The sequence below is a fragment of the Pteropus alecto genome, unplaced genomic scaffold (assembly GCF_000325575.1).
Source record: "Pteropus alecto unplaced genomic scaffold, ASM32557v1 scaffold10, whole genome shotgun sequence".
NCBI classification, from domain to species: Eukaryota; Metazoa; Chordata; class Mammalia; order Chiroptera; family Pteropodidae; genus Pteropus; species Pteropus alecto.
The window spans coordinates 6,694,453-6,706,844 of NW_006431210.1; the positions used below are offsets into that span (position 1 = coordinate 6,694,453).

General features: G+C 43.0%; 1 protein-coding gene across 2 annotated transcripts in view; it reads left to right on the top strand.

The window, feature by feature from the left end:
• The window catches only part of CMTM7 (CKLF like MARVEL transmembrane domain containing 7), a 47,646-nt gene that overhangs the window by 34,281 nt on the left and 973 nt on the right, over positions 1–12,392 (top strand). The window contains exons 2-4 of one of the 2 annotated variants that reach the window (XM_006905719.3): positions 3,043–3,216; positions 8,230–8,328; positions 11,030–11,111. In XM_006905719.3, coding sequence (XP_006905781.1) covers positions 3,043–3,216; positions 8,230–8,328; positions 11,030–11,111 — 355 coding nt within the window. The remainder of the gene's footprint in view (positions 1–3,042; positions 3,217–8,229; positions 8,329–11,029; positions 11,112–12,392) is intronic. The other variant, XM_015597330.2, reaches the window with a different exon arrangement.

Sequence of the window (12,392 nt, forward strand, 5' to 3'; positions counted from 1 at the left end):
TCAGCTTGCTTCACCTCTTGCGAAATTGAAACCCACTGCCGTTTTCACAAAGATCATCTCTTCTTCCTAGTAAGAATTCTGATAGTACGGAGTCAGAAGGGACACAGTTTGGAGGAAAGGGGGGAGGTTTCTAAGCCGAGGTGATTCCAGTGACTAAACAGTGTCACAGCTGGTCTGCGAGACTCTTGCTTTGAGCTGAGTGTTCTTGCAACATTACTTTAAATGGACATTTGTTAGATATTTTATTTTCAATGTTCATGATATTCAGTATAAAAGAGCAGACCCTTACGAGAGGAGGTAGCAGGTGCCCTGTGGTACCTTTGGGTACCACATTTCAGTTACTCTGAACAGAACACATCTGTCTTCCCAAAGCCTCCCCGCCTTCTTCACTCAGTCCTGAAGTCCTACCCAGGCATGCCCAGGTGTCTGAATTCAGGCATGTTTGTGTCCATTTGCTTTTCTAACAGGGAACAAAAGGAAATCCTGAGAGGGCCAGGCTGAGAACCAACACCTCAGGGCCTTTTTCTCCACCATTGTTTTGTTCTCTCTTCTGCTAACCTTTCTGGCTGCCCCTTGAGCACGCATCTGAATAATTCAAGGGTCTCCAGCATTTGCAAAGGTTACCTACTGGCCTTAGAAGAGTTCCTGAAAAGTTTGGTGTCAGTGAAGTTTTTGTTTGTTTGTTTGTTTGTTTTGGGGGGGTTTTTTTTTTTGTTTTTTTTTAAGTGCACTCAGCTAAGATGCTGACTAAAGTTGGAATGGAAGAATCGTTGGGCAAAAGGAGGTTTTCAGTAGCATGTATAAGTATATATCCTCTGCTGTCTAAATGAGATTTTCTAAAATTGGTCTTTCCTAAAGAAGGGCACATGGTAGGCAGCCTCCAGCCAAGTGGACAGAATTCAGGAAGTCTCATTTCATGAGCAAGTTTCACAGAGAGGGCCGACGTGGTTTGTGGTAGAGCAGTAATGTACTTCCTGCTGCACAGTACTCAGACTTGGGAGGCCAGAGGGGGAGACCTGATTGTGCCCCTTTTATTCACTGGGAAATTCCCACATCTCTGTGTTACCACGAGAAAGGGCTGACTCCAGTCACAGATGAAGGGTTGTAAAAATTATTCTAATCTTTGCATTAAATTAGGCGCAAAATTGCTTCTCCATCTGAGAATTACCCTGCATGATCCTGAATTCTCTGCATTGTAAGGCAGGCCTTGAATGAGAATGCCCCGTCTCATGAGGGGGTCAGTGGAAGACTGGGGAGACCCACAGACTTCTCCAAAAGAGGAGACCTGGAAATGGGGACCGATGAGGCAGCAAGGCCCTGGTCATCACACACACTCCCGAGAGAAGCAGGGCTTCCCCTCGTTAAAACGACCTCGAGGTGTGAATCATATTACCATGGCTGACTGGCTTGAGAGGAACTGAGAAAATGGAAATACTCACGCTGCTCATTAGCAAAGGGAAATAGGCAAATGCTGGGGGTCCCGTTGGGTCAGAGCCGCTCTGTTCTGTCGTGACCTGTTCTGCAGAGCCCTCTTCAGGTCCCCTTTAAGCTTCGAGAGTTCTTTTCTAGCTGTTGTCCTATTACTGAGGGCCTTTAGGAGTATGCTAGAAACGCGGGACTTTAGTTAGCATTGTTTAGTTAGCATTGACTACTCTAACTAGCGTTAGGTCCTTTTCGTGATTTAGTTCTCAGTAGAGGCTCACATTTTCTACAGCAGGGTTTCTTCACAGCGGCACAGCAGTTTGGGCCACATACGAGACCAGATGGTTCCTTGTTACCGGGGCTGTCCTGTGCACTGTGGGGTGTTTAGCAGCACCCCTGGCTTCTACCCACTGCATGCCAGCCACACCCCCCACCACAGTTACAGCAACCTAAAATGTATCTAGATACTGTTGAAAGACACAAAATCACACACATACACACACACACACAAACACACACCCTTGAGAATCACCATTCTACAGAAAAAGAACAGTATAAAATAATTTTTGTCCTAAATTACTTGTGCTTTTAAAATAGATCCTAAGGTTTTACACACATTTAACACTTATGTGTTATTGGTTTATTCCCTAAGTGAACAAGAATTTATTCTCTTAGAGTGGGCTTCATGAAAACTCAGAATCTTCTCTGCCCTCTTCCAATCTGCTCTCCCATAACATTCATATGTTGCCAGTAATTTACCTGACATGTTAATTCATTGATAGGTCATTCATTCGTTCATTTTTTCATGCAACAATAGACTTACTGAGCCGTCACCACATGCCCAGTGGCGAGCAAGCGCCACCTTGTACACAGGATTCCTACACATTCAGTAGCATGTTTACCTTCCTCAGCTTGTTGGTAACGAGGGCTTCTGTTTTTGGAAGGCAAAACTGCATCTGACATGGTGGAACATGGTCCCTGGAGTCAGACAGACTTGGGTTCAAATCCTGCCTCCACAGCTTACAAGCTGAGTGGCTAGCCCTGGGCTAATTATTGAAGACGTATGCCTCAATTTTCCCATATGAACATGAGGGTGATTTTATCTACCTGGCAGAGTTCTGTGAGACCTCAGTGAGATCGTGTATGTCAGGTGTCAGTGAAAGATAACTCATTGTCTGCCAACTGATAGGGTAGAATGTATGAATCGCCATCTTTGTGGGTCAAAAACAGTCAAATATTGGCAACTTCCTCCAGTTCAACCTCATATGTAAACCCAAGGTGCAGTATCAAGCTGACTCTGCCTTTGCTCCGCAGAGATCCAGCAAGTAAACGGAATGGTTCTGCCTGGTTATTTCCCTCCATCCCCGCCCTCTCCCTGAGGGTGCATCCCGCGGGCACAGCATAACAGACTTCAGAGACAAAACCGCTCACTGCAGTTCCCAGCTTTCATAACCGGCACATATTTTTAAAGCTTGTACTGTAGGAAATTGTACCCTTCCAGCCGAATTGTGAGGAAATAACCTGAATCTGTAGCAGTTCCTCAGTTTTCTGTTGTTGTTCGTTCCTTGGGTGCCCGTCTTAGGTGGGCATTTCTTTGATGTGTCTATGTTTATGTCTTAGGTCACTCTGCTGATTGCCTTCATCTGTGTGAGAAGCTCTCCATGGACCGGCTACAGTGCCTACAGATACTTTGAAGTGGTCACCATTTGCAACTTCATAATGATCCTCGCCTTTTACCTGGTCCACCTTTTCCGCCTCTACCGCATGCTCACCTGCATCAGCTGGCCCCTGTCGGTAAGGGAGTGGCCTGGCCCTGTTTCCGGTGCAGAAGTCAGGATATTTGCAGGGCCACTGAGACCCCATGGAGTCCTTCCCATCTGCCCACCCCACCATCTTGTACCATCTTTAGCTGCTTCAGCCCTGAATTTCACATTGGTTGGTGGACATCTCTGCCTGATGTCCCACTGCTGTCTAAAACTCACCTTCTATCTACAAGAAGGCTGTTGCCTCTCACCTCCCTGTTCATTTTCTCAGGTGACAGATAATGGGGTGTGTGTGTGTGTGTGTGTGTGTGTGTGTGTGTGTGTGTGTGTGTGTGTTGGGAGGAACATGGAAGGAAGAAGCAGATAAAGGTGATAGGTTTTTATACTGTTGTGAATATTGAATGATAAGATCTGACAGCTAAAATGGACTGGCAGAGTCTGAGGAAAGATTTCAAATTTGCCAGGTTTTTTTCTTCCTACTGTATTATTTTTTTAAACAGCTTTATTGATAGATAGTTCGCATGCCATACAGTCACCCATTTAAAGTGTACAGTTCAATAGATTTTAGTATATTCTCCAAGTTGTGCAGCCATCACCACCATCAACTTTAGAACATTTTCATCACCTCCAAAAGAAACTCCACGCCCATTAGCTATCACCTCCTATCCCTCACCCCCTCCAGCCCTGAAAGACTACTAGTCTACTTCCTGTCTCTATAAATTTTCCTATTCTAGACATTTCATGTAAATAGAATCATATATGTGGTCTCCTGTGACTGGCTTATGTCACTTAAAGTGTTGTCATGGTTTATCTATGTTGTAGCATGTGTCAGTACTTCATTTCTTTTTACAGCCAAGTAATAGTCCATCGAAAGGGTATACCAAATTTTGTTTATTTATTCAGCATTGATGGGCATTCGGGTTGTTTCCACCTTCTGGCTATTATGAATGCTCCTGTGAACCTTCACGTGCAAGTTTTTCGTGTGGACATGTTTTCACTTCACGTGGGAATATACCTAAGAGTGGAATTGCTGGGTCACATGGTAGCTGTGTTTAATTGTTTGAGGAACTGCCAGACTGTTTTCCAAAGTGGCTACAACATTTTACATTCCCATCAACATTGTATGCGTGTTCCAATTTTTTCACATCCTTTTCAACATTTTTTATTTTCTGACTCTGATTTTAGTCATTCTAGTGAGTGTGGAGCGGTATCTCATGGTTTTGATTTGCATTTCTTTGATGACTAATGACATCAATCATCTTTTCATGTGATTTTTGGCCATTTGTATATTTTCTCTGGAGAAATATCTATTCAGATCTGTTGCCTATTCTTTGACTAGGTTGTCTTTTTATTACTTAGTTGTAAGGATTCTTTGTATAGTCTAATTAAAAGTCCCTTATCAAATATGATTTGCAGATATTTTCTCCCATTCTGCTGGTGGTTTTTTGCTTTCTTTATAGTATTCATTAAAGCTCAATCTTTAAATTTTGATGAAATCTAATTTATCTATTTTTCTTCTGTTGCTCATGTTTTTGGTATATCTAAAAAGTCATTGCCAAATCCAAGACCGTGAATAGAGTTTTATATTCCTTTCCAATCCGGATGCCTTTTATTTTACTGTCTTGTCTTATTGCAAGAAATTAGATGTATGTTGAATCAAAGCGGCAAGAATAGATAGACATCATTATCTTAGGAGGAAAATAGTCCATCTTTCATCATTAAATATGATGTTAGCTGTGGGTTTTTTGTAGACGCTATTTATCGGATCAAAGAAATTACCTTCTAGTCTTACATTGTTGAGTGTTTTTATCATGAAAGGATGTTAGATTTTGTCAAATGATTTTTCTTTGTCTATTGAGACAATTCTGTGGGGTTCTCTCCCCCACCAATATTCTATTAATATAGTGCATTACATTGATTTTCATATGTGGAACCAACCTTGCATTCTTAGTATAAATTCTGTTTAGTCACAGTATAAACTTCAGTTTATGTGTAACTGGATTTGGTTTGCTAATATTTTGTTGAGGATTTTTGCATTTGCATTCATAAGAGACATTATTGGTCTCTAGTGACATTTTTGTCTGGTTTTGTTTTCAGGGTGATACTACCCTCGCAGAATAATTTGGGAAGTATTCCCCCTCTTCTGTTTTTTAAAAGAGTTTGTGAAGAGTCGATATTAATTTTTTAAATGTTTGGTAAAATTCCACAGTAAAGCCATCTGAACCTGGGCTCTTCTGGTGGGTAATTTTTTAATTCAAACTCTGCTTGTTTTAGATTTACTCAGATTGTTTATTTCTGCTTGAGTCATTTTCAGTAGTATGTCTCTGTAGAAATGCGTTCTTTTCATCTAAGTTTTCTCATTCATTGGCATACAATTGTTCATAGTATTGGTTTAAAATCTTTTTTTAATTCTTTAAGATCATTAGTGATATCCTCTCTTTCATTTCTGATTTTGGTCATTTGAATCTTTTCTATTTTTTTTGCCTTGATAAGTCTAGCTAAAATTTTGTCTTTGTTGATCTTTTCAAAGAACCAGCTATTGGTTTCATTGATTTTTCTCTATTGTTTTTCTGTTCCCTACAGCATTAATTTCTGCTCTAATCTTTACTTCCTTCTTCCCTCTTGCTTTAGGTTTAGCACGCTCTTCTTTTCTAGTGTCTTAAGGCGAAGCGTAGGCTATTAATTTGAAATCTTGCCTCTCGTTTAATATAGGCATTTACAGCTATAAATTTCTCTCTGAGCACTGCCTTAGTCGCATCCACGATTTTGGCGTATCGTGTGTTCATGTTCGTTCACCTCCAAGTATTTTCTAATTTACCTTGTGGTTTCTTCTTTGATCCATTAGTTAGTTAGGAATGTGTTGTTTAATTTCTACATATTTGTGTTTTCCACATTTCTTTCTGCGATTGATTTCTAATTTTATCCCATTGTAGTTGGAGAACATACTCGGTATTATTGCAATCCTTTTACATGTATTGAGGTTTGCTTTCTGGTTTAGCATACAGTCTATCCAGAAGAATGTATGTTCTACCGTTGCTCAATAGAGTGCTTTGTGTTTTACAGATGTCTACTATGTCTAGTTTTATAGTATTTTTGAGTCTTCTATTTTCTTGTCACTCTTCTCCCTATACATTATTGAAAGTGGGGTATTTAAGCCTCCAACTATTATTTTTGAATTATCTATTTCTCCATTTTTTTGAGTTTTTGTTTCATGTGTTTTATTGCTCTGTTATCGCCTGCATACATATGTATAATTGTCATATTTTCTTGATGAATGGACATTTTCATCATTACAAAATGTCCCTGTTTTTTTCTGGTAACATTTTGTTTATTTGTTTTAAAATCTGTTTGTCTGATATTATTATAGACACCCCGGCCTTTTTTTCTTTTTTTTTGGTTACTATTTGAATGACATATCTTTTCCATCCTTCTACTTTCAATCTACAGGTATCTTTGAATATAAAGTGCGTCTTCTATAGACAGCATATAGTTGGAGCTTTTTTAAAAAAAAATCCAGTCAGACAACCTCTGCTTCTTGCTGGAATTGTTAATCATTCACATTTAATATCATTACCCACTATGTTATTATAAGAGAAATCTCTTTTGTGTTCCTATAATATAAGGCCCCTTTCAAAGTTATGGCACCTACTTGCTTCTTTTGAGAATAAGCTCCTCTGGGCTTTCCTGATGCTGATAATGAACAAGCAAAGGAGAAAGTAAAAGCTGGGGGACATGAATGAAGGGAGGCTGAAAGGCGAGTGAATGTTAGAAGGATAAGCTCAGCTACACATTTTCTAGCTGAGGTCTGTTCAGGCACCTTCCATTTAGGGCTCTGTAAGGTCATTTTTCCTAGTCCATGCCATACTCCTTTTTCTTTGTGTATGAGAATCTTGGAGGCAGGGAATTTCCAATTACGAATCTGCTCTTTACTCAAAAATCTCTGTGGTCTACCTTGTGGTATTCCTTTCTAGCCGCTAAGGTGGAAAATCTGAGTCTTTGATTTTGAGAGTAGCTGCAGCTTAAAAGTGGAATGCTTTTCCAAAATTTAATAGCTGGCTGCCTTGCTGGACAGAACTTCATGAAGGAATGAAGGAATAATTTTTAAACTCTCATTGAAGACAACTGAAAATGGATACACTCTGGACTCAGCGTGAGTAGCGTGAATGACTAGCCCTAAGCCCCAGTTCTCCTCTGACCTGGTGTTTGTTGTAGAGGAGGAAGGATGAGGTAGAAGTGTTACCTGGCTGCTGGATGACCGAAGTCCAGCCTCATCCAGGGCCTGCAATGATGCTGTTTTAATCATGGAGAGTGAATGGCATGGAACTCGATGGCCCCGTGGACCACAGAGGGAAGCAAAGGCTGAGTCAGTCTTGCCAGTAGACTTATTAGCAGAGCCTGGCCTGCTAATAAGAGAGAAGAGAAGAGGGAAGAGAAAACGAAGACAAAACCAGATGGACTTCAGAGTGAGAAAGCGAGCTCCACACACCCAGGCACCTCATAGAAGGGCTGCTGACCTCACTGCGGGCTCTGACTCCTAGTGTGTGGGAGCTGAGCACCTCTCAGGTCTACACCTAAAACTATTCACAGAGCAGGCAGACACCGGGCAGCCACCAAAGCCAGGACATTGTTAGCTTGGAACTTTCTCTGAAGCAGAAGCAAAAGGCACTTTCAGAGCTGGAGCTTCATTTAAATCCTCCATCCTGGGAGTTTGGAGAAGCTCATTTGCTTTTTAGTAGCTTTGGCCAGAGGTCAAGGTACTTGCTCAGCTGATCTCGAGAGTGGAGCAGTCCTTCATGGAGCTCTCTCTTCACAGAAGAAGCATCCTTCCTTTTTGTCCAATTTTTCTCTGCCTGCTGAGCATCTTTTCTCTCTTGCCTGGCTTCATCCTGGCCAGCCTTCTGGCATCTGTTGCCTATGAGCTGCGCTGTTCCTGCCAGAGTATTACCCTCCCACCCCTTCCGGCCATCTCTTTTGATGCTCAATTGCCTCTAGGAATCAGGAGTGGACCTCCCTACCCACTTCTCTGCTTTGTTTTTGCCCCCAGGAACTTCTGCACTATTTAATTGGTACCCTGCTCCTCTTAATCGCCTCCATCGTGACAGCCTCCAAGAGTTACAGCCAGAGTGGAGTGGTGGCCGGAGCGGTGAGGATGCTGTCGGGGAGCCTTCAGCAATGAGTTCATGTTGTGAATGCGCGTTTTCTTCCTGATGGGGACAGTGAAGCCATTGTCTTCTGGGTCCTTTCTTTCACAGAACTGGTACCCACCTTGATCCAGCCACCAGCAGTCTCCAAAGAACCTTAAACTTGGGCCTACAGCAGAGGGTGTCAGGAGGAGAATCATCAGGGCTGTTGGCAAACGCAAATGGCCCCAGAGGCCCAGGCCTTTCTCTCTCACAGCCACTACTTAACTCAGGGGGCAAGTAGGTTTTAATTCACACACCCATTCTGTTCATTTGCTCGTGAGTGCCTCAGCTCTATGCAGAGAAAGATTCTGAGGCCTCTTTTGGGCCCAGGGGAGCAGTACTGTGATTCATTAGTGATATTGGCAATCAGTCCTAGCTTTGCCAATCCTAATTTTTTAAACTGTATTCAAGCCAGGAAATAACCCTCCCATACCTTTCAAAGGTAAAAATTGGTCCTTCTGATAGCCTACGTAGAAGTAGCATGGAAATGTACAAAAATACAGCGCTGTGGGAGCTATATGTATTTATCACACATATACACATATTCATGTGTATGCCATTATTTCTAAAAGATTTATAGACTCCTGTCATCTGATTTCTGATTTAGTGAATTGTTTACAGTTTGATGGCCTATGGCCAGTACTGATTTGCCTCACTAAAGAGCGGGCGAGATTTTTTAAGTGAGTTTTAAGAAAAGTTCTCTGTGTGACAGTCAATCTTTCATTTACACATTTTATCAAAAATCCCCCAGACTTTGGGCTGAGAGTGGGCTCCTACCTGGAACTCCACTGAAGAGTGGACTCTGCCCTCCAAAGGTCAGCACGAGGCACAAGGTCACTCCTGTAAACACTCTTGCCCCTTAAGCACCTCCCACAACCCATCCTTCCATCCCCCCTGCACCCCCATATATCCGCCTTCCTGCCGTCTCCAAGAAGAGGTGTGGCTGCCACCTACAGGTTACCGCCTGCCCACCTACAGGCAGGCTGGCGGAGAAGACACAGAGGAAACCAGTGCCCACCGTGTTTCCAGACCACATGGGGAGAGGCCCACTGAGTTTTACGATTCGGGTTGCACATAATGGTGTTAGCCCTGGAATCCTAATAAATTCCATTTATCATATGCTGCCTTTGTGCCTGGGATCATGCCTGGGCCATGGGGGAGCCTGAAGAAATAAAAAGACATAGTCCTTGCTGATGAGAAAGTGGTGATGTAGCTTAGAAGCCAAAGCCAAGGCACATGAAACAATTAGCAAACAAGGCATTGTCGTCCAGAATAGCATTATGTAGCGATATAATAAACCGTTCAATTATGCAGTGCAGACAGTTGGAGACCGGGATAGTATATAATGTGCTAATTGTGTAGAACAGACAATGAGAGGCCAGAACAGGCTCTAATAGGCTAATTATATGGTGCAATCAGTACAAAAGGAGCCAAGGAAATGGACTTGGGGGAGGGGGAGGTGGGCGTGGGCGAGTGGGGGCAGCCGCTTACACAAACCAGCAGTCAGGCTTGAAAAGAAAACTGAGTCTTGAAAATCCTGCCCTTCTTCAGGCTAATCCAGGGCCATTCCTCCTGGATATCAGCAGTGGTTTCAGGCCAGGCACTTAGTGGCATCATAGCGAGCCTGAGGCCCTTTGCAGGTCCGAGGGCACCTGGGCAACAGGTAGAGCAGAGCATGGTCGCTGCAGCCGGGCTCCCTGGGCTCCAATTCCAGGTCTGGCCCTTGCTTATGTGGCCCTGGGCAAAACAGCTGACCTCTTGTGCCTCTGTTTCTCCAGTTGTAAGGGGAGGGGGAAGGGGAGGGCGACACCAGCACATGTGTGGCAGAGTTTTGAAGGTTAAAGGAATCAACACACCTGAGGGCTTAGAAGCCTGGCGGGCACATGGCAAGTGTTCAGTAAACTTTAGCTGCAGCTCCCAGGGCTGTTCCAGTAAGGAAATGGCTTTAGGCTTCGAATTCCAGACAAGACGCCAGAGTACCTAGGTGCCTGCTTCTCGCTTGACCGTTTGATGGGCCTCACACAAGGCTTTCTTCCTTTCCGAGTGCCCTGTTCCCCATCTACAGATGAGGAGATTGGACGGGACGAGGTCGCCATGCTTGAGCACTGGGAGGACCCTCAGAAAGGACAGGAGCCCTGCCTGAACCTGAAATATTAGCACTGCTAATATTCTTTAAACATGTGCAAATGTAAGACTAGCTAGCAAGGCCTCAGCTTCTGGCTCTTACACAGCTATAAAGCCAGACAGAAAACCGTGATGAATGAAAGGCAAACGATGCTACTACACCAATAAAATCCATTTAAACAATAAAAATTTTAAAACCCAAATTAAAATTTACAATTCCACTTTCTCTTTTTTATGAGTGCAGGATAATTAAAGTTCAGTGCCTTGGCCCCAGCTCAGTTGTAAATATAAACCCAAACACAGGTGCTAAAGTTGCCTAGAGCGAGAAGAGCTGAGGGGTAGAGACCCAGAGGCCCAGCTGGGGGACCTGGGGACAGAGTCTCATGTTAACACCTATGCAAAGACGAGGTGGTTGGGTCCCCAAGCTCCCTCCTGGCCACAGTGGGTACAGGGAACAGGCACAGAGAGGAGAAGCAAAGGCTGCCCGAGGGGGTGGCCCTTGGCCTGGGAACTTTCTCTCCCCTCTCTCCTGTGCAGATCTTCGGTTTCCTGGCCACCTTCCTCTGCCTGGCGAGCGTGTGGCTGTCGTACAAGATCTCGTGTGTGACCCAGTCAACAGGTGAGTCCTGGTTGTCTGCATACAGATGACCTCCGAAAGTTCCCTTTGCTCAGGAACAGGAGGATGGCCTGTGGTGGGGTTGCACGGTAGGGAGGTCTCAGGAGGCTGTGGGAGTGCGGGGGCCCAGGACGTAACCCAAGAACCTCTGCTCTAGTGCCTGTGTCCTGCACGCCCAGGGATGCCCTAACATTTCAGCCTCTGATGGAGAAGCATTTTCTTTAAATGTTTCCTAATGACAAAAAATATGGAATATTGAGAAAACACAAATAAGAAAAAAATATATTTTTAATAAAAACCATCTAGTATTACTCCCTCCAGAAATCATACCTGCTGGATGTCTATCCTTCCAATATTCTCTCTTTCTGAATATATAGAGACATTTATAGAGATATAGATAGAGATATATAGATATACATAGTGTTTTTATTAAAAGGATCAGACTTTATGTCTTATTTCATTACCAGCTCTTTTTCTCCTAATTAATTGTCTACCAAACATTTCCCCCACGTCATTAGGTGTTCTTTACTGTCATTGTTAATAGCCCTATGGTGTCACATCAACTCCATTGTATGTCTGTGCCATGGTTTACTTGCCTCCTATTTGGGGGCATTGTTTTTTTTTAATTTGTTTTCTTATTTTTTAAATTCTTTACTACTAAAAAGTGCTACAACAAGCATCCATATATATATGTGTGTGTCCACATATACATATACACACACACATCTGTTTTTTTTATCTTTAGAGTAAATGCCTAACAGAATTACTGAAAACTCGAACCAGCTATTTTGATTAATCCATGCTTTTCTTTGATCTAGCATGTCCCTTCTTCTTTTTCTTTCTTAAAAAATACATTAAAAATATCAAAGTCTGCACATCCTGTTGTCTGAGTTGCCATGCAGAAGGTTGTCACAGCAGAGCTTCAGTTTCCCGCCAGTGGTCACTGGCAAAAAAGTCACAGGATGGGAGCCAGTCACAAAAGACCACATATTGTAGGATTCCATTTATGTGAAATGTCAAGAATAGAGAAATCCATGGAGACAGAAAGTAGATTAGTGGTTGCTTAGGGCTGGGGGCAGGCGGCATACAGGGGTGACTGCTGATGGGTGTGGGGTTTCTTTCTGAAGTGATGAAAGTTCCGAAACTGCGATGCTGTGCAATCCTGTGAATGTAGTGAAAACTGCAGGATTGCACACTTTAAACGGGAGGATTCTGTGGTATGTGAATGATATCACACTAAGGTTGTTTAAGAAAAAAATGAATGATTAAAAAAAAGGAATGCAA